This window comes from Ranitomeya variabilis, chromosome 7 (genome assembly GCF_051348905.1).
Source record: "Ranitomeya variabilis isolate aRanVar5 chromosome 7, aRanVar5.hap1, whole genome shotgun sequence".
Taxonomy (NCBI): domain Eukaryota; kingdom Metazoa; phylum Chordata; class Amphibia; order Anura; family Dendrobatidae; genus Ranitomeya; species Ranitomeya variabilis.
The window spans coordinates 77316606-77339276 of NC_135238.1; the positions used below are offsets into that span (position 1 = coordinate 77316606).

General features: G+C 43.6%; 1 protein-coding gene across 4 annotated transcripts in view; it reads right to left on the reverse strand.

Moving 5' to 3' along the window:
* The window catches only part of KATNIP (katanin interacting protein), a 264435-nt gene that overhangs the window by 108178 nt on the left and 133586 nt on the right, over nt 1-22671 (reverse strand). For all 4 annotated transcript variants that reach the window (XM_077275294.1, XM_077275295.1, XM_077275293.1 and 1 more), the window contains exons 15-17: nt 15087-16038; nt 11153-11863; nt 9396-9604 (exon numbers count right to left, since the gene is read on the reverse strand). In XM_077275294.1, coding sequence (XP_077131409.1) covers nt 9396-9604; nt 11153-11863; nt 15087-16038 — 1872 coding nt within the window. The remainder of the gene's footprint in view (nt 1-9395; nt 9605-11152; nt 11864-15086; nt 16039-22671) is intronic.

Consider the following 22671-nt stretch of genomic DNA (forward strand, 5'->3'; position numbering starts at 1 on the left):
CATCATGTGCACAAAAATTGCGGAAAGCATTCTAAATGATGGGATGCATAATGTATGTGTTTTTTCGCGTTTTTATAGCGAAAAAACGCGAAAAATCTGCTATGTGTGCACACAGCCTTACAGTTGAAGTGTGCCAACGAAAAAAAATTTCAGACCTCTCCATTCTTTGTAGGTGGGAAAACTTGCAAAATCAGCAGTGTATCAAATACTTATTTTCCCCACTGTATGTATACACGCACACACACACATACACTGTACACACATATACTAGAAAATGTAAGGGTCTGTGAGAAATCAGCTTTTCTGTCATTTGTGCAAGAAGCCCTTCAGTGTGCGAGACTGGCAGCAGCTGAGCCGTGTCTTCAATGTGAACCCTGCACCTGGTCATCATCAGCGCGGCTATCAAATACAGAGAAGCGTAAGTCTAAGCACCGCACGTGGCTGAAGGGAGCACAGGGGAGCTTTAACCACAGCTACAAGTCAGCTGTATAGAACCGTTTCCGATTCTCTTCCTGCAGAATGACGCTGACATATAGGAGCTATTCAGTATGGTTAGTCACTTCTGGAGCATAGTTGTCAATTCTTTCACGACACCTTACCATAGGAAAATGGCTCCATGAGGCATCCAGTCACTTATCACATTCCACTTAAACAAGTTCATCTAGCCGCATGAAGATTATTATTGCTCATTTGTTTCCTAAATACAAAGCAACTTTCTAAATTGGCTTCACTAAAATTTTTCTACCATGTTGCTACTATAGAGTGGCTAAGGCCTTTATCTAGCTGCCTGCTTTTGTAAAAAATGTTACAAATCCATCAGAGCTCCTGCCATTGGTTATGACAGCTCTCACTGCTCGCTTTCCTTCCATCAGTGCTACAGATGGCACAAGGGAGGGGGTTGTACACAGATTTCCACTGCATGTAGGAGGATAAAGTATCAGAGGGAAGGCAGGGAGAACATGGTTATTGAAAAGAAGGAAAATATATGAAGAGGAAATGAGTGCGGGATAGAAGCTGTGCTGATATAGGAGATCCAGCCTATATTACACTGACACTGAAGTGATCTGAAAACTCTGAAACTTAGATCAGGCTGCAAATTGAATATAAGGGAGGGGTTTAAAAGACTAACCAAAAGATAACGACAATCAGACATAAACAAAAATTTTCCATTTCAAAGGTGTCAATAGCATTCAAAAGTTCAAGTGTTTTTCCACTGGAAAAAAGTTTTTGCACACAGTGACTTATGGATCACACAAAAAAAATAGATGAATGACAGAGTCAGATCTGGTGCATCCTCAACATACAATATAAAGATTATAGAGTAGCCATTAACTCCTCTGGCTGGTCTTTCTATTTAAAGGGGTTGTGAAATGAAGATGAGTTATCACCTATCTCCATGTTGGATGACAACTTCTGGATCAGCAGAGGTCTGACTACTGGGCTCACACCAATCAGTAGTATGGGGCACTTATATCTCTGTTGTGCATGCCTCGCTGCTGCTCCATTCATCCCCTATGGGGCTGCCAAGCGCTGCACCCAACTGCCTTCTCCAGAGAGAATGAAAGAAGCAGTGGTCAAGTATGCACACTACCACTCCATTTAAATGAGGATAAAAGAGCTCCATTTTGCTGATCCAGGCTGGATCCCTGCCGATCTAGAAGTTATCTCCTATCCTAGCAGCCTTTGAAGCCGTCTAATTTGGGTAAAGCAGTGTAAATTGTAAGAAAATACAACCTGTCTAAATCAATGTTCCCCAAACGTAACCGAAAAGAAAGAACAGTCTACCATTAGCTGGCTGTGTATTCGAGGAAAAAACACCATTTCCTAACAAGATTGAAAGGACTATGGTTGGCTTAGGCTACTTTCACACTAGCGTCGGGCCGAGGTTCCCGACGCTAGCGTTGTCTCCGCCGCACAACGGGGGCAGCGGATGCATTTTTCCAGCGCATCCGCTGCCCCATTGTGAGGTGCGGGGAAGTGCAGGGAGGTGGGGGCGGAGTTCCGGCCGCGCATGTGCGGTCGGAAAAAGCGGACCGTCGGGAGCAAAAAACGTTACATGTAACGTTTTTTGCTCCCGACGGTCCGCCACAGCACGGCACAACCGTCGCACGACGGTTGCGACGTGTGTCATTGCGTTGCAAATGCGTCGCTAATGTTAGTCAATGCAGACAAAACGCATCCTGCAAGCACTTTTGCAGGATGCGTTTTTTCGGCAAAACGATGCATTGCGACGTAATGCAGTTAACGCCAGTGTGAAAGTAGCCTTATATGACTAGTAGAGCAGATCGTCTCTCCTAATTTTGTATCATGTGTTTGTATGAATTGTCCTTATGCCTCTGTCATGCAATGGACGGCACTGTGCAATATTCTGGTGCTTTATAAATAAAGAATAATAATAATAATAATAATAATAATAATAATAAAATGTTGATCTTGGTTAGATTAGGGGCCATATGTGAATTTACATGTGGATAAATTACAATATAAATCTCTATATTGGATTATTCAGTATTCTAAAATCCAATAAAAACAATAACTTGGGTACTATATCATGGAAAGGTCATATATAAAAAATAACATTAAAAAGATTGCAGACCCCAATGTATAGGCGAAATAGAGATTTTATATACACATATGAAAAACTACAGACAAGTGAAGAATATATTCACCTGTCAAGAAGAGATTCCCAACATTTAGAATAAAATTATATATTTTTATTGAAACACAATTTTAAAATCATTTAAAACAGGGGGAATGAAAAAGGGAATGTGGCCTCCAAAAAAGGCAGGAAACTGGCATCAGCCAAGTGCAAACCATTTATACTTTTATTATCATCCCTTTAACAATGTGGACTTCAGCTACCCTATATCATCCCCCATCATTCAATCCCTGGTCACTGTTCTGTTCTCCCCCCCCACTCCCTGGCCCTCTTTTTCCAGCACATCCTATTCTATTATTTGTCATTAACTCTAGTCACTTCACTAAGATTACATTACTAGGATTATCTTTTATTATGTCACTCCTCCGGTGGCCACACCATTGATCACTATACATGAGATTCCCCACCATACATCATATGTTAATGTATGGTGGCTCCCATCTATACATTAACATTACACTAGTCCACTCCTTCTCTATGACTACTCTTACCTCTCCTCCCTCTTCTCTTCCCTGGCAGCTGAATATGCGGTGAAACCTCCCTCACCTTGTTTTCCCAGCCCATGTTCACCTCTATCGTTTACAATGTTTTGGACTCTGCAGCACTTGCTCCGATCGATAACCTCCCCTGACTTCTGGAGAATCTCCTCCACGTGACTGCAGTGCACTCCACTGCGTGCCACCGGAGCGCTATTCCAGAAGTCCAATTTGCCTGGAAAGTGGAGCTCGAGCGGCAAGTGCTACTGATGGGCGTCCCATGAACCTATCGCGGCCAGACATCTCACCGCTACAGGATATTTAAACACTCTGAGATGTCCCCTATAAACACGCCCTCGGTTGAAGCAATAGCGAAATGGTGACCGTCGGGTGTGAGGGAAACACCGCATGCCATCTTGACTAGCACTACCATCTCTGTGAAGGTAAAAATTTACCAATTTCATGCCCATACATTTGTGCCACTATTTATCTGTAAGGGAAGGGATGGGATACACAACGGATATACAGTTGTGCTCAAAAGTTTACATACCCCGGCAGAATTTTTGCTTTCTTGGCCTTTTTTCAGAGAATATGAACGTTAACACCAAAACGTTTTCTCTACTCATGGTTAGTGGTTGGGTGAAGCCAACAATTTTCCTGGCAGTTGTGGATGACATTTTTGTTGGTCTACCTGACCGTGGTTTTGTTTTTACAGAGCCCCTGATTTTCCATTTGTTAATCACAGTTTGAACACTGCTGACTGGTATTATCTATTTCTTCGCTATCTTTTTGCATCAATTTCCTGTTTTACGCAGTTCAACTACCTTTTCCCATAGATCCATTGGCAATTCTTTTGCTTTCCCCATGACTCACAATACAGAAACTCAGTGGCTGGATTAAAGGTGCAAGGGTCTGTCTGGATCCCAGAAACTCACACGGCTTTTATGCACACACACTGATTACAAGCAAACAGGTCACAGGTGAGGATGTAACCTTTAGTAGGTATTCAAACCCATTTGTGTCAACTTCTGTCCATGTTATCAGGCCAAAATCACCAGGGTATGCGAACTTTTGATCAGGGTCATTTGGATGTTTTGGGTTGTCATTATAATTTAAAAAGAGAAAACACAGTAGTTTAACAATAAATGGTTTCACCCAACCACTAACCATGAGTGGAGAAAAAGTTTTGGTGTTATCATTCATATTCTCTGAAAAAAGGCCAAGAAAGCAAAAATACTGCTGGGTATGTAAACTTTTGAGCACAACTGTATAGGTATTTAGGTTGTTGTATATCAAACAGAGCCTTACAAGGGACTACTTGGTATACAACCAGCATAATAGATTACCTACTATCTAACGTATAGCCTCACTTTACAATCCACCTCTCACCCTCTTTTATTTTTCTGACTTTTTAGTCCTTATGTCCCTTTATTTTCAGGTTTGCCATTAACTGATTGCAGTTGCCCTCCCTTTATTACAGGTCACATTCCCTTTTTCATTCCCCCTGTTTTAAATTATTTTAAATTGTGTTTCAATAAAAATATATAATTTTATTCTTAAGTGTTGGGAATCTCTTCTTAACTGTGCAGGAGGTGTGGGTTAAATCCGCGCTGCCTTAATGATGAAGTTCCAAGGATAATAAATTTAAAAGGTGGTTTATTATATTATTTAGAATAAACCACCTTTTAAATTTAAATTTATTATCCTTGGAACTTCATCATTAAGGCAGCGCGGATTTAACCCACACCTCCTGCACAGTTTATATTGTCACACGGCCGTTGATCGGCTTGTGGATCTGCAGCAGCCGAAATCGTTACATGCTCTTCATTCAACAAAATCAGGTGAGCAATTCTAAGAAAGCTCTCTTGGTTATCTAAAGGATAAGACCCTATTTTGTGCTTTGTGTCTCCATTTTTTTTCCTATAGCTGGGAATCTCTTCTTGACAGGTGAATATATTCTTCACTTGTCTGTAGTTTTTCATATGAATATTTTTGAAGTGCCTATCGCATATTTTGTATTCTGGACTTATTATTTTGATATTATATATACACTGTGTGCAGAATTATTAGGCAAGTCGTATTTTGACCACATGATACTTTTTATGCATGTCCTACTCCAAGCTGTTCAGACTTGAGAGCCAACTACCAATTAAGTAATCAGGTGATGTGCATTGTCATGTCCATGGATACTTACCTGCCTTCTCCCATCCCTCGGCGCACTTCCGACGTGGTCCCGCGCCGCTCCTCTTCTATCTTCTCCGGGTGTTGGCGCGTTCCTTCTCCGCGCATGCTCAGTCGCGTCTCATCTTCCGCTGGGCTTCCTGGGAGGTTGCGACCTGATGGCTCCTCCCCAATATGGCGGCGCCCATCAGGTATTTCTTCCAGGCGTCTTCCTAGGTAAGACGCCTGTGCTTCTAAGGGTATCGCTAAGCTATTCTTGCCTGCGTTCTCTTCTTCCTCAGGTCCCTCTTCTCCAGTCCTGTACCTGTTCCTTGCCTGTCCTGAGTCTCCTGTACCTGCCTGGTGTTCCTGCTGCTCCAATCCTGTGCCTCTCCCGTGTCTGCCCTGGGTCCCCGTCGTGCCTGCCTGGTGTCCCTGCCGCTTCAGTCTGTGCCTCTCCCGTGCCTGCCCTGGGTCCCCATCGTGCCTGCCTGGTGTCCCTGCCGCTTCTGTCCTGTGCGTCTCCCATGCCTGCCCTGGGTCCCTGTCGTGCCTGTCTAGTGTCCCTGCCGTTTTCTGTTCTGTGTATTGTCCTGTACCTGCCTGGTGTCTTTGCCATTCCTGCCCGGTGTCTCTGCTGTGCCTACCCAGTGTCACTATTGCGCCACAGTGCCACAGTTGCATTCGCCCTGCATCACTGCCTTATCTCCCCTGTGTCTCCGCTGTGTCTCACCTGTGCCTCAACCCTACCGGTCAGGCTTCAGGCCTCGTCTCCCAGTTCCTTCCAACTAGTTCCCTCTACCTCCGGTCCTCTGTAGTCGTCCCTTTGGCTCTAGCAGTTGTGTCTCCATACCTCTTGTGCCTGCTCCTAACGCTCCCTGTATAGGTGGTGGTTCCATCTGGTCTGCTCGCCTTCGGGGGCTCTAGAGTCACGACCCAGAGGGTTAACTCTCAGGTTATCCTTGAGTCCTAATATGTATCTCTGTAATGAGGAGGGGTATTGGCTAATGACATCAAAGCCCTATATAAGGTGTGCTTAATTATTAGGCAACTTCGTTTCGTTTGGTAAAATGGGTCAGAAGAGAGATTTGACAGGCTCTGAAAAGTCTAAAATTGTGAGATGTCTTGCAGCGGGATGCAGAAGTCTTGAAATTCCCAAACTTTTGAAGCGTGATCACCAAACAATCAAGTGTTTCATGGCAAATAGCCAACAGGGTCGCAAGAAGCGCGTTGGGCAAATAAGGCGCAAAATACCGGCCCATGAATTGAGGAAAATCAAGCGTGAAGCTGCCAAGATGCCATTTGCCACCAGTTTTGCCATATTTCAGAGCTGCAACGTTACTGGAGTAACAAAAAGCACAAGGTGTGCGATACTCAGGGACATGGCCAAGGTAAGGAAGGCTGAAAAACGACCACCTTTGAATAAGAAACATAAGATAAAACTCAAGACTGGGCCAAGAAATATCTTAAGACTGACTTTTCAAAGGTTTTATGGACTGATGAAATGAGAGTGACTCTTGATGGGCCAGATGGATGGGTCAGAGGCTGGATCAGTAAAGGGCAGAGAGCTCCACTCCGACTCAGACGCCAGCAAGGTGGAGGTGCGGTACTGGTATGGGCTGGTATCAAAGATGAACTTGTGGGACCTTTTTGGGTTGAGGATGGAGTGAAGCTCAACTCCCAGACCTACTGCCAGTTTCTGGAAGACAACTTCTTCAAGCAGTGGTACAGGAAGAAGTCGGTATCGTTCAAGAAAAACATGATTTTCATGCAGGACAATGCTCCATCACATGCCTCCAACTACTCTACAGCGTGGCTGGCCAATGAAGGTCTCAAAGAAGAAAAAATAATGACATGGCCCCCTTGTTCACCTGATCTGAACCCCATAGAGAACTTGTGGTTCCTCATAAAATGTGAGATCTACAGGGAGGGAAAACAGTCCACCTTTCGGAACAGTGTATGGAAGGCTGTGGTGGCTGCTGCACGCAATGTTGATCGTAAACAGATTAAAGGGAACCTGTCACCCCCCCCCCCCCAGTCGTTTCAAACTAAAAGAGCCACCTTGTGCAGCAGTAATGCTGCATTCTGACAAGGTGGCTCTTTTAGTTCTGGGTGCTGTAACTAGAGAAATAATCCATTTTATAATTTGTCCGAAATACCTGGTCCTCAGTCAAGTAGGCCGGCGTTTCCCCCCTGCTTCAGACAGCACACAGCTGTCACTCACATCTTCTTGGCGCCGCCTCCTCCTCGCCGCTGTTTTCAAAATAGCCGGTGCCTGCCTGGTGCAGGAGCAGTGAGCGCTGGCCGTCTTTCCTCATATGCAGTCCAGCTGACTGCATCTGCGCGGCCGCCCTGCTTGTGATTCCCAGCCCCGCAGTGACTTATGATTTATTCACATTGCGGGGCTGGGAATCACAGGCAGGGCGGCCGCGCAGGCGCAGTCAGCTGGACTGCATATGAAGAAAGACGGCCAGCGCTCACTGCGCCTGCACCAGGCAGGGGATAAGAGCGCAGGCTACTTTTGAAAACAGCGGCGAGGAGGAGGCGGCGCCCGGCGCCAAGAAGATGTGAGTGACAGCTGTGTGCTGTCTGAAGCAGGGGGGAAACGCCGGCCTCCTTGACTGAGGAGCAGGTATTTCGGACAAATTATAAAACTGATTATTTCTCTAGTTACAGCACCCAGAACTAAAAGAGCCACCCTGTCAGAATGCAGCATTACTGCTGCACAAGGTGGCTCTTTTAGTTTGAAACGCCTGGGGGGGGGTGACAGGTTCCCTTTAAGCAACTGACAGAATCTATGGATGGAAGGCTGTTGAGTGTCATCATGTCATCATAAGGAAAGGTGGCTATATTGTTCACTAATTTATTTTGGTTTTGTTTTTGCATGTCAGAAATGTTTATTTCTAAATTGTGTGCAGTTATATTGGTTTACCTGGTGAAAATAAACAAATGAGATGGGAATATATTTGGTTTTTATTAAGTTGCCTAATAATTCTGCACAGTAATAGTTACCTGCACAAACAGATATCCTCCTAAGATAGCCAAATCTTAAAAAAAAAAACACTCCAACTTCCAAAAATATTAAGCTTTAAGCAAGTCGAAAAGAAGTCGCAAAGGGGTTTTACACTTTTAGGAAAGTAGACCCAAAATGCTCGAAAACACCTACAATAATGAACAGAGCTGGTTCTCACCCTGTGTGGGTTCAGCTTTGGCTTCAGCGGTGCAGTCACATTTACAGCGTATATCACCACTGTAGCTAATCACCGAGATCAGCAGCTGTACCGAGGTAGATAGCATGAGTGACTGCCTGACGCGTCTGCTTTTTTGGTCCCTACCGCCATCCGTATTGCACCTTTAGTCACGTGAGCGGTCACGTTACTCACACCGGCACGCAGGTCTTTTCCCAGCGCCGCTCTCACTCCGCGCACCTAGGAGGATACTGACCTGCCTGCACGAGTGCACGCCGCTGCATGTGTCAGCTCAGCTAAGCGCCACACTGCCACCGGCCGGGGCAGCTGCCGCTTGTGAGCAGAATCGTCGACTACAGCCTTCAGTATAACATCACCAGCCGCTGCTGGGGATTACAGCCTTTAACCAAGCAGCTCCTCTACTGATATGAACGTCTTTTCTGGGTAAGACCTCTAATGACATTTAGAACATTCTGCAGCCACTTTACCCAGTATCAGGCCTGATGTTTTGGCATTTTGTGTACTGATTGATTTTATTTCTCCCTCTCAGGGTTTTATTAGCGCGAATACGGATATTTAATATCCATTTTAGATTGAATCTTATTTAGGAGTCTTTTGGGTTGATTGAGAACATAGTTGTTGATCAATAATAAAAATAATCTTCTAAAATACAACTTGCCTAATAATTCTGCACACAGTGTACAGTGTGATCGGCTTACTCTCAGTAGGTTTTCAGAGGGGGAAATAAAATACATCCTAAAAATTTGCTGCATTGGCATGATGTGTCACAGATGTAAAGACGGCAATTGTAAGGACAATATTATTAACTGCTTTGGTTTCTCAGTTCCTTCGAGCACACCCAGTCCATATCATGTTATATACTGCAGAACACTAGTTGTATTATGTCCTTACCTGCCATGTTTCACTGGAGCCGGCCTGTGTAAAAGGTCTTTCCTCCTCGCCACTGTCTGCTGTCCTTGGACGCGTTCTGACCATTTCTTCACCTATCTGAAGATCTGAGCTCTCAAAATCCTCATCAAAGGTTTCATCATATACAGACATCGCCTGCAGTATGTCATCGTCAGTGGTGAACAAAATTGTATCTCCAAACTGTTCTGCGGCTAAAGTGAAATAAAGCAAAAATATAAAGCCAAGAGTTCATGTGTTCTCGCAGGAGCCACTGCCAGACATCTCTGGCAGCACCTTATCAACCTCGGACAAAAAGAATGGGGCACTTACATTTAAAGGGAATCTTCTCCGCAAAGATTGACTGTTCAAACCAAGTACAGGCGCTCGATGCACCCTTTGTGTGGCCAGTCATTTAAGCGCACCTTTCCGCCTCCTTGTTTTCCCCCTATCTCCATGTCCCTCTTCTTTGACAGCTTCGACAAGTAGTTGGGAAAATGAACTTAAACGTTTGGCCGCACAGTCATTTTGAGCTGACAGAGTCCATTTAAAATTTCTAATTCTCATCTCCCATGGTATTAGGTGTCAGGAAACCCCTCATTACCACTAAATGTTTGGCAAGTCGAAAAGAAGTCGCAAAGGGGTTTTACACTTTTAGGAAAGTAGACCCCAAATGCTCAAAAACACCTAAAATAATGAACAGAGCTGGTTCTCACCCTTTGTGGGTTCAGCTTTGGCTTCAGCGGTGCAGTCACATTTACAGCGTATATCACCACTGTAGCTAATCACCGAGATCAGCAGTTGTGCCGAGGTAGATAGCATGAGTGACTGCCTGCAGCGGTGACACATGCTGTCGACATGAAGTCACCGCAGCAGCCAGTGCTGGACCCAGGGAGAAAAAACCTGCTCTGCTTTTATACTCCATCGGCACTCTATGCACATGTAATCATGGGGGTAAGAAAGGCAGCAGAGGACTGGGGGTCCCCCATTGTTAGTTTAGCAGGGAACACATTACTTCGATATAACATTTATCATCTATATTGTTTCGGTTTCCAATGTACTATCTGTCTATCTGGATCAGTCCCACATATAATAGATTAATTAGTTGTGGGTTACATGCACAGCCACACCTTCATGCTGACAAAGGATTAGTGATAATGTGACCACCCTGGAATCACCCTTTAATTTTCACAACTGAATACTATTGAAGGGTTATTCCCATATTCATTGATGGGCATAATTAGATAGTGCTTGTGAAAACGAGCAACTTGGCAATTTCCATTTTACTACAATTTGTTCCGTATCCTCTGATAATTCTATATTTTGTTGTTTACAGCTTGTTGGCAAGGTTACCGGCTACTGCTGTGGTCCAACTGTGGTGGCCAAAGATGTACATGGTTCCCAAGCTGTATCCAGTAGAAGCACTACTGTGAAGCAGCTCCAATCCTGGACAGCTTCAGAGCCACCCCACTCCTCACACAGCCCCATCAGAATGCACAAAGTGCGGGCCATCAGCGCAACAGTACCACTGGTCCAAACTGTCAATCTAGCAACAGCACCGTCCCCAGGAAGTAAGAAGCCATGGGGATCCTACTAAAGATGATCCAACAACCACTTTAAGATACAAAAAACAACTGCTCAGAAAATAGCAATAGTCTGACCGAGCAATAAAGTCGTAACATCCAAGGAACTAAAAAACAATATAAACAGTAAGAAGTTACAAAAGACATACTACAGATTTTTGGAAATAACCATCCACTTACATCCGCTGAGTGTACCAGAAGCTTTGGCAATTTCTCCTCTAAAAATAACACCATGATCTAAAAGAATTTCTACGTCCTTTACACCTCGGAATGAATGTATCCTTGATTTGTTGTAATTCCATATTCTGATCATTGCCACGTAACAGGGGGATGCAAAGTCTGAATAAATCAAGTGCGTCTTCCCTGGAGTGAATGGCGCCAGCCAAACGTGCATGTCATCTTGAGTCTTGTTAACACCATCAATGAGGTTTGTTACCACTCTGGGGTCTTTGCCATATGCTGGTAAGATATTTATGTTTGGGGGATCTGCTTCAATCTTTACAACTTTCACAGGGTTACCAGTGGATGAAAAGATTTCGATTCCATTAAGCCCAACATAATGTCTGTCACCCCAAGTAGAAGTAATTTTGATACACAAATGTTGACCATAAGGCAAAACTGGTATCTCAAAGTCATGTCCATCATTTTCTACAATGCTGCCATAGGCTGATTTAGGCATTTCATGCACAGACTCCTTTCTAACGATTGTGTTCTGTTTGCCTGTCTTTTGCTGATGCAAAAATTCGTCAAAAATATCTCCTTCAAAATTCATATTAGAGATCCGACCTCGGTGCGACTGATTGAATTTTAATAAAGAGGTCCATGACTCCATCAAGTTATTCTCTTGATCACTGCCCCACCTGTGCCTTGATTTAGCGCTTCCTTGACTGCCTATAAATAAAAACCATTGTTAGAATAGTTTGCATACATATTTGTACTTGTGTTCAAAACCTCTTAAGGACCGAGCCACTTTGTACGTTAATGACCGAGCTTCATTTTTTAAAATCTGACCACTGTCACTTTATAAGGGTAATAACTCAGCGGATCCCAGTGATTCTGAGACTGTTATTTTGTGACATATTGTACTTCATGACAGTGGTAAAATTTGTTCAATATGACTTGCTTTTATTTGTGAAAATATCGAAAATGTGTCGAAAAATGTTGAAATTTGCACAAATTTTCAAAATTTGAATTCTTATACACAGAACCAGAGAGATATATCACACAAAATAGTTAATAAATACAATTTCCCACATGTCTACTTTAGATAAGCATAATTTTGAAACATAAGATTTTTTTTTTTTAGGAAGTTAGAACGGTTAAAAGTTGACCAGTGATTTCTCACTTTTACAACAAAATTTACAAAACCATTTTTTTCAGAGACCATTTAACTTTTTTCCACAAAAATGTTACTTATCCCTTATAAAAAAAATAAAACATTTGGGGCTGAACGGGAGAAAATAAACCTCAAATTTTCTTGTGCAGTTTCTCCTAAGTACTCCGATACCCTACATGTGGGTGAAAATTACTGTTTGGATGCACGGCAGGGCTCGGAAGAGAAGGAGCATTTGACTTTTTGAACGCAAACAAGGCTGAAATCAAGAGTGGATGACATATTGCATTTGGAGAGCTCCTGATGTACCTAAATAGTGGAAACACCCAACAAGTGTCTGCATTTTGGAAACTAGACCCCATAAGGAATGTATTTAGATGTGTGGTGGGTTCCTTGAACACCCAGATGCTTCACAGAAGTTTATAACGTAGAGCTGTGAAAATAAAAAAAAATAAAATTTTTTTCAAAAATGTTCTTTTAGCCTCAAATTTGTTATTTTCACAAAGGTAACAAGATAAATTGGACCCCAAAATTTGGTGTGCAATTTCTCCTGAGTAGTAGAAAACTATTTGAGGCACAATGCAAAGCTCAAAAGGGAGAAGTGCCATATTGGAGTTCAAATTTTACTGGAATGGTTCGAGGCTGCCATGTCACATTGGACAAGCCCCTGAGGTGCCAGAACAACAGACCCCCCATTGTGAAGTCATATTACAAACTACCCCTCTCAATTAATTCATCTAGGGGTGCAGTGATCATATTGACACCACATGTGCCTCACAGAAATTTATACCATTGGGCAGTGAAGAGTGAATAATTACATTTCTTCCACTAAAATGTTGTTTTAGCCCCAAATTTTAATTTTTATAATGGCTAATAGGAAAAAATGGATGTCATGGTGTGTTGTGCAATTTCTCCTGATTGCGACAATACCCTGCATGTATTTGGGAACTACTTTTCTAGAACAGTGAAACATTCAGAAGGGAAAGAGCGCCATATTATAGTGCAGATTTTACTGTTATGGCTTGCGGGTGCCATGGCCCACTGGAAGAGCCCCTGAGGTGCCAGAACAGCATTGACCCCACTTTATAAGCTACACCGCTCGATTATTTCATCTATGGATGCAGTGATCATATTGACAGCACGTGTGTGTCATAGAATGTTATACAATTGGGAAGAAGTAAAAATAATTGCATTTTTACCGTAAACAAAAAATTTGTTTTAGCCCAAGATTTTACATTTTCACAAGGGGAAATGAGTAAAATGGCACCAAAATTTGTTGCACAATTTCTGCTGAACTTGGAAATACCCCATATGTGGCTGTACAGTACTGCTTAGCTATACGGCGACACATAGAACGGAGCGCTATTTGTCTCCTGGAGCGCAGATTTTCATTGAATAGTTTGCAGACTCCATATACAGAGCCCCTAAGTGCCAGAAGAACAGAATCCCACCCCAAGTGACTCCATTTTGGAAATTATAACCCGGCCAAACATGTGGATGATAAATGTGCTTTAGGCACACTGTGGGGCTCAGAAGGGAGGGGGCATTTGGATTTGCAAGCGCAGAATTAGCTGGTTTTCTTTTGGGGGTGAGGAGCCATAGCGCTTTTCCAGTAGTAGCGTTGAAGTCCTCTATATTTCCACTGACAGATGACGGACCTAAGTGGGGACTTGCTTTCTTTGTAGATTGAGTTGAAGCTTTTGTTGGGAACATTTTACATAAAGTTTGGGATCACATTTATCCGGCGCTCTACGCTAAGCACTTACTTTGGGGTTTCCATCTAAATCTCTAAGTGACGTGATTCAGACGAAACCCTCAAAGGATCCGTTCACTATAATGAGGCAGAAGAGTTACTCTGGACTCAGTCTGGCCTCTGTTCAGTGGTGTCCATTTCAGAAGTGCCCAAAACTGTGGTGAAGGCACTTTTATGCAAGCCTAAAAAGACGGACACTGCTAGAACGTAGGTCAGACGGCGTCCACAGTGCCTCAATTTGCCTCATTACAGGGAATCTTTCACCAGAGGTTCAGTTTGAATCACGCATTTCAGAAATTTACATGGAAAACCTGGTGTAAGCGCCCAGCGCAGAGTGCAGGATAAATGTGAGCCAAGCCTTACTGCAATCTTTGGGAGGGAGAACGAAAAAAAAAAACAGCAGGTGAGGAATTGGTCTTATTTATTTTTTACGCCGTTCTTTGTGCGGTATAAGTAATTAGGCAACTTTATTCTTTTGGGTCAGTACGATTACAGCGATACCAGACTGATATTTTTTTTTTATGTTTTGACGCTTTTACACAATAAAAACTTTTATAGAAAAAAATGAATATTTTTGCATCATTTTATCCTGAGAGCTATAACTTTTTCATTTTTCCACTGATGGAGCTGTATGGCAGCTTATTTTTTGCGAGACAAGATGACATTTTCAGCTATACCATTTTTATTTACATTTGTCGTTCTGATCGCGTTTTCCCCCCTTTTTCGTTCCAGTAATATGATCAAAAAGCATAGTTACTAAACACGTGTTCTTTTTTTTGTTAATTTTTATTATTTTTTTTAACATGTGTATTTCTTTGTATAATATTTTTTATTATTATTTTGTTTTTGTTTGTTTTTTTACATTTTTATAATTGTTCTGCTGCATCTCCACAGCTTATTATATTTCTCAAACTGTTGATTCAATGGTATTTTGTTTCTTTTATTGACTACCATGTTTCACAGATTTTTTTTTACATAGATTTGGAGTTCAAAATCATATTCTAAAAACATCTATTGGTTTTACTTACTTGTCAGTGGAAGGCTCAGATCTCGAAATTTTTCACTTTCTAACTCTCTATCTTTTGATTTTAGTGCTTCCCGTCTTCCACTGACTGGACGTTTTTGATCTGAAAACATCTTTGTGCCAAAGCTTTCCAAGTCATCAGTTACGTTCCGTGCCAATATCGCTGAAGAATCTGACTTATTGTCATATCTGCCTAAATGCCTTATTGCGGGATTTGCTGGAATTTCATCAATGAACTGGTCACTGACTACGTTATTTTCATTTCTAAAAGAGTCTTTATTGCTGGAATGACTTGAAAAGTAAAAAGGTTTTTCAGATCCTTGGTTATAATGCTTCAGCTGAAGACTGGATGAAGATTCTAACCAGCGTGGGGTTTTACTAGCTGAATTACTAAGCTTTCTGCCGGTAAGCTTTTCCAGCTGCTCTTTTATCGTCAGTTCATCAGAATCTGGCGGAGAATGAGAACGTTCAATAGAAGTGCTGCTTTCTGCATTTGCAAGTTGTGTGGAGCTAACGGGCAATTCAAGAAGTTCATTACAAGACCGATTTTCATCACTGCAGGAATTCAATTCTCTCCATAAAATGTTTCCATCTTCTCCATCGCTTTGATTTATTTTAGATTTGCTTGGCCCCATAATTTTCAAATCTTCAGCCCAATCCGATTTCTTCAAATCTGTAGAACTTTCTAAGTGTGACGCCTCTGGTGATCTGAATGACTGGGATTGTGACAGTATCTGATCGCACGTGTTTTCATTGCTGCTTGTACCACGTTCTTCTCTTTCTCCTTTTAGGGAAATGCGAGGAGGTGGGATGGCTGTCTTCATTTCATCGTTTAGTAAATCAATAGTGTTACAGTAGTCAAATACTTGGTTACCACACCCTTTCTCTAAAATACCATCAAACACCAAGGTTTCATCTTTATAGATCTTCACATGCTTTGCACCAATGTCCAGATCCTGAAAAAAAGGAAATTATGTAGGTTTCAACACTAACATATAACAAGTTACAAACTGTAAGTAACTATTTCAACAAATAACTAAAATACCACAATATCCAAGGGCAATAGGTAGATCTAACAAGAGAAAAGAATTAGGACTGAGCAGTAAGAGATTTGGAAAGTCAATTCTACTGCTGTATTAAAGGGGTATTCCCATCTCAAAGATCCTATATGTAGTAGGTGTAATAATAATAATAATAATAATATTAGCAAATACTTCCAATTAGAAATGCAGTATGGTTCTTCTGATTAGCTATGTTGCTTACCTCATGTGCAGGGCATTGAAGTAGCTTATGTATTAATGGTTACGGCCATGCATATAGTGACAGTTAGTTGTTAGTAGTCGTAAACATGGATACCTAAGTCGCCGACGCTGCGGCGCACAACGCAAATGTGAACGTAGCCTAAGCTACTGCAATTTCTAAGTGGAGGTATTTGCTAATATTATTGCTACACCTACTACATATTGGGATACCGTCTTGGAGATGGGAATACCCCTTTAACACCTTCATGACATTCGACGTAAGTGTCATGACTCTTGTCGGGTAGCCTGGGGCCAGGGTCTCTTTTTCTGTCCCTAGCACTTGGGGGCTCCCTATCTATCCCTGCTCCCCAGATTACTTCTAATGGTGAAGACGCTGGAGCCACATACCTTGCTGAGCTCCTGAATCCGCCGTTAGTTTGTTCCTTTCCCCCACGAAAGGAAGAGGGGAGTGTTAGTGTATGTAAATACACCAACCAGACTAACAAAGGAAAACACCAATCATACAAAATGCACACACCAACAACAGAGGGGAGCACCTGGGAGTGAAAAATCAAAATAGAAGAAGAAGAGGATTTGCACACAACTCAAACCAAGCAACAGTCTCTAAATAAATCCACCAAACACCTTCTCAAACCACAAAACTCATCCAACTCTTAAACCATGTAGCATGAAGCTAACTCTGGCAATCACTGCTTGCCAGTGGCAAGTATATATTTCAGTGGGGCAGTGGGGACTGGTCAACACTGAACAGCTGAGACCAACAAAGCAGGTAAGCTTCCAGGAGCTCCCAACTGCAGTATGTCTGTCCTTTTTCATTAAAATTTGTCAATTTTTTATAATACTGAAATAAGTTTCTTTTGTATTTGTTCTTGAAGTATATACTTGGCAACTCGTAAATTGGTTGGCTTCTGTATTTGTAAATAGCTTTAATTAAAGGGTTAATGGATTTTGTCGGATAGTGCTTGAGTCACGACACAGTTGCCATAGATCCCTGGCTAGGGACTTCTTCCCTATCGCTAAAGCTGGGGGCACCCTATCTATCCCTGCTCCCCGAATTACTTCTGATGGTGAAGGCTCTGGGACCACCTGCCTTACTGAGCTCCTTAATCAGCCCTTATCTTTCCGCTCCCTGACCCAGGGAAGTAGGGAGTAGCAGTGTATACAAATACACAAACAAGACTAACAGGGGAAGACATACAGGAATAAATGAAAATACGAATCACACAAATATGTACTCATAAAGAACAGAGTGGAACACCAGGAAGTAAAGGGAGGAAAAAACAAATAGGAGAGAATGAGGGTATGCACACAGACAAATCACCACAAAACAGTCTTTTAGAACAACAATAAAAACGCCTCCTATCAACCAACACCTCCAACTCCAGAACCAGGCATTATGAAACTAACACTGGCAATCCCTGCGTGCCAGAGGCAAGTATACATAGGACAGGGGAGTGGCCAACACTGAACAGCTGAGACCATCAAAGGAGGAAAGCTCCAGGAGCTTTTAACTGAACAGATTAACCCATGCACTGCTAGAAGAAACCTGCATTATTTAATATGATGGTGAAGTACTTCTAATCAGTGCAGGAGTAGGAAAAATCAGACAGTGCAGTCGTCTGGCTCCTCTCTGATGCTGTAAACCCGTGGCAGTAAGTTTACGTCATGGTCAGGAAGGGTTCCTGCAAAATGACAAATTTACGTCATGACGATCATGGGGGCACAGCCCATTTAACCCCCTAAATGATGTGATTGCAGCATTTAGAAGGGAGGGGAAGGACGTCATTGCGAGGTCCCGATTGTTGCCATTGCAACCTAGGGTCATCATGACGACATCCTGATCATCCAGCTATGGAAAGCCTGTTGGACCACGCTCAGAGCATCCATGATGAATAAGAAATGGGTCGCAGACTGAAAAGCATAGAAAAGTCACAAATTATATTTTGGATGTACGGGAGGATGTCATTTTTTTAACATTGTTGGATTAATATTCATTATGATATCTGAAATCACGGCTGGAGGATTTACCACATTGGCTGAGAGTAGCTTCTTCCATGCCGAGGATTGCAGCAGTCACATTACGGTGAGCTGTTTTTTACTACATTAAGCATTTTACTGTACCATCAAAGTGAAATCTCATGCACACGTTGCTTGCTTTTTTCTTAAAGTTTTGAAGCAGTTTCAAATCTGCAGCACGTCAATGCTTTCAACATTTTTCACCAATTCAAATGGGTAAGAGAAAGCATGCAAAAACAAGGCTAGAATGTGGGTATTTTACATGAAGGTTTTCCTGCAAACACTACAGTATTTCCAGTAGTTTTTTCTGCAGCAAATACAGAATATTAGAACATAGACTTAAGCCTTGTACAGATAGCATTTCTTAAAGGGAACCTGTCACCCAATTCTTGGTGTCCAAACAACAGGTGGTATAAATCAGAACCTGGCTGAACAATTACAACAGAACTGGCTTTTTCTCTGAGATGCTCCAAATGTTTCAGAGAAAACATAGTTTGAACATCTGGATGTGATCTATAAGGAGAGACGAGACTAGTCCAGCATTTCCCAAGCCGAGTTCTCCCCCCACTGCTCTGGCTGATTGACGGGTGGTCTATCCCATGTGTGTCTATAGGGAGAGACTGGTAAATCACCTAGATCGGAGTGGGGAGAAGTTGATCGGCAAACACGTAGCGCTGCGCTGTCAAGAACAATTGCAGGCTACTAAAGACTGTTTAGCGGTCCGCCTGTCTCACCAGGCTATTAACCCCTTCCCGACCTTTGACGCATACGCTGCGTCATGAAAGTCGGTGCCAATCCGACCTGTGAAGCACCGTATGCGTCATGGAGGGATAGCGTCTCTGCAGATCGGGTGAAAGGGTTAACTCCAATTTCACCCGATCTGCAGGGACAGGGGGAGTGGTACTTTAGCCCAGGGGGGGTGGCTTTGCCCCCACGTGGCTACGATAGCTCTGATTGGCTGTTGAAAGTGCAACAGCCAATCAGAGCAATTTGCAATATTTCACCTATGAAAATGGTGAAATATTGCAATCCAGCCATGGCCGATGCTGCAATATCATCGGCCATGGCTGGAAATCATGATCTGCCCCCCCCCCCACTGCCACCGATCTGCTCCCTGGTCCTCCGTTCAGTCCGATACTCCCCTGCGTCCGCCTGTCCGCTCCCCCGTCCTAGTGTCCGCTCCACCCTGTGCTCCGATCCACCCCCCTGTGCTCCGATTCACCCCACCACCACCCCTTCATACTTACCGATCCTCCCGGAGTCGGTCCGTCTTCTCCCTGGGCGCCGCCATCTTCCAAAATGGCGGGCGCATGCGCAGTGCACCCGCCGAATCTGCCGGCTAGCAGATTCGTTCAATGTACATTTTGATAACTGTGATATAACCCATCACAGTGATCAAAATAAAAAAAATAGTAAATGAACCCCCCCCTTTATCACCCCCATAGGTAGGGACAATAATAAAATAAAGAAAATATTTTTTTTTTTTTTTCCACTAGGGTTAGGGTTAGGGGTAGGGTTAGGGGTAGAGTTAGGGGTAGGGTTAGGGTAAGGCTATGTGCACACGTATTCTGGTACTCTGCGGATTTTTCCGCAGCGGATTTGATAAATCCGCAGTGCAAAACCGCTGCGGATTTACCGCGGATTTACCACGGTTTTTCTGCGGTTTTTCTGCAGATTTCACTGCGGTTTTACAACTGCGTTTTCTATTGGAACAGTTGTAAAACCGCTGCGGAATCTGCAGAAAGAAGTGACATGCTGCAGAATGTAAACCGCTGCATTTCCACACAGTTTTTTCAGCAGCATGTGCACAGCGTTTTTTGTTTCCCATAGCTTTACATTCAACTGTAAACTCATGGGAAACTGCTGCGGACCCGCAGCTGCGGAAACGCTGCTACGGACCCGCAGCTGCGGAAACGCTGCTGCGGACCCGCAGCTGCGGAAACGCTGCTGCGGACCCGCAGCTGCGGAAACGCTGCTGCGGACCCGCAGCTGCGGAAACGCTGCTGCGGACACGCTGCTGCGGACCCGCAGCTGCGGAAACGCTGCTGCGGAAACGCTGCTGCGGATCCGCAGCGTTTTCCGCAGCGTTTTCCGCAGCGTTTTCCGCAGCGTGTGCACATACACTTAGAATTAGGCTATGTGCACATGGTGCGGATTTGGCTGCGGATCCGCAGCGGATTGGCCACTGCAGATTCGTAGCAGTGTTCCATCAGGTTTACAGTACCATGTGCGTTTCCACACAGTTTTTTCCGCAGCATGTGCACAGCGTTTTTTGTTTCCCATAGCTTTACATTCAACTGTAAACTCATGGGAAACTGCTGCGGACCCGCAGCTGCGGAAACGCTGCTGCGGACCCGCAGCTGCGGAAACGCTGCTGCGGACCCGCAGCTGCGGAAACGCTGCTGCGGACTCGCAGCTGCGGAAACGCTGCTGCGGATCCGCAGCGTTTTCCGCAGCGTGTGCACATACCCTTAGAATTAGGCTATGTGCACATGGTGCGGATTTGGCTGCGGATCCGCAGCGGATTGGCCACTGCAGATTCGTAGCAGTGTTCCATCAGGTTTACAGTACCATGTAAACCTATGGAAAACCAAATCCGCTGTGCCCATGGTGCGGAAAATACCACACAGAAATGCTGCGTTGTATTTTCCGCAGCATGTCAATTCTTTGTGTGGATTCCGCAGTGTTTTACACCTGTTCCTCAATAGCAATCCGCAGGTGTAATCCGCACAAAAAACACTGGAAATCTGCGGTAAATCTGCATGTAAAACGCAGTGCCTTTTACCTGCGGATTTTTCAAAAATGGTGCGAAAAAAATCTCACACGAATCTGCAACGTGGGCACATAGCCTTAGGGTTAGGGTTGGAATTAGAGTTAGGGTTGGAATTAGGGCTAGGGTTGGAAATAGGGTTAAGATTAGGCTTGTGGTTAGGGTTATGGTTAGGGGAGTGTTGGGGTTAGGGTTGTGGTTAGGGTTAGGATTAGCGTTAGGGTTGGGATTAGGGTTAGGGGTGTGTTGGGGTTAGGGTTGTGGTTAGGGGTGTGTTGGGGTTAGGTTTGTGATTAGGGTTATGGCTAGAGTTGGCATTAGGGTTAGGGGTGTGTTGGGGTTAGAATTGAGGGGTTTCCACTGTTTAGGCACATCAGGGGTCTCCAAACGTAACATGGCGCCACCATTGATTCCAGCCAATCTTGCGCTCAAAAAGTCAAATGGTGCTCCCTCCCTTCCGGGCCCTGACGTGCGCCCAAACAGTGGTTTACCCCCACATATGGGGTACCAGCATACTCAGGACAAACTGGGCAAAAACTATTGGGGTCCAATTTCTCCTGTTACCCTTGTGAAAATAAAAAATTGCGGGCTAAAAAATCATTTTTGAGGAAAGAAAAATGATTTTTTATTTTCACAGCTCTGCGTTGTAAACTTCTGTGAAGCACTTGGGGGTTCAAAGTGCTCACCACATATCTAGATAAGTTCCATGGGGGGTCTAGTTTCCAAAATGGGGTCACTTGTGGGGGGTTTCTACTGTTTAGGCACATCAGGGGCTCTGCAAACGTAACATGATGCCCACAGGCCATTCCATCAAAGTCTGCATTCCAAAGCGTCACTACTTCCCTTCCGAGCCCCGGCATGTGCCCAAACAGTGGTTTTCCCCCACATATGGGGTATCAGCGTACTCAGGAGAAACAGGAAAACAACTTTTGGGGTCCAATTTCTCCTGTTACCCTTGGGAAAATAAAAAATTGTGGGCTAAAAAATCATTTTTGAGAAAATAAAAATTATTTTTTATTTTCATGGCTCTGCGTTATAAACTTCTGTGAAGCACTTGGGGGTTCAAAGTGCTCACCACACATCTAGATTAGTTCCTTGGGAGGTCTAGTTTCCAAAATAGGGTCACTTGTCGGGGAGCTCCAATGTTTAGGCACACAGGGGCTCTCCAAACGCGACATGGTGTCCGCTAATGATTGGAGCTAATTTTCCATTCAAAAAGCCAAATGGCGTGCCTTCCCTTCCGAGCCCTGCCGTGCGCCCAAACAGTGGTTTACCCCCACATATGGGGTATCATCGTACTCAGGACAAACTGGACAACAACATTTGGGGTCCAATTTCTCCTGTTACCCTTGGGAAAATAAAAAATTCCGGGCTAAAAATCATTTTTGAGGAAAGAAATATTATTTTTTATTTTCACGGCTCTGCGGTATAAACTTCGGTAAAGCACCTGGGGGTTTAAAGTTCTCACTATGCATCTAGATAAGTTCCTTGGGGGGGTCTAGTTTCTAAAATGGGGTCACTTGTAGGGGAGCTCCAATATT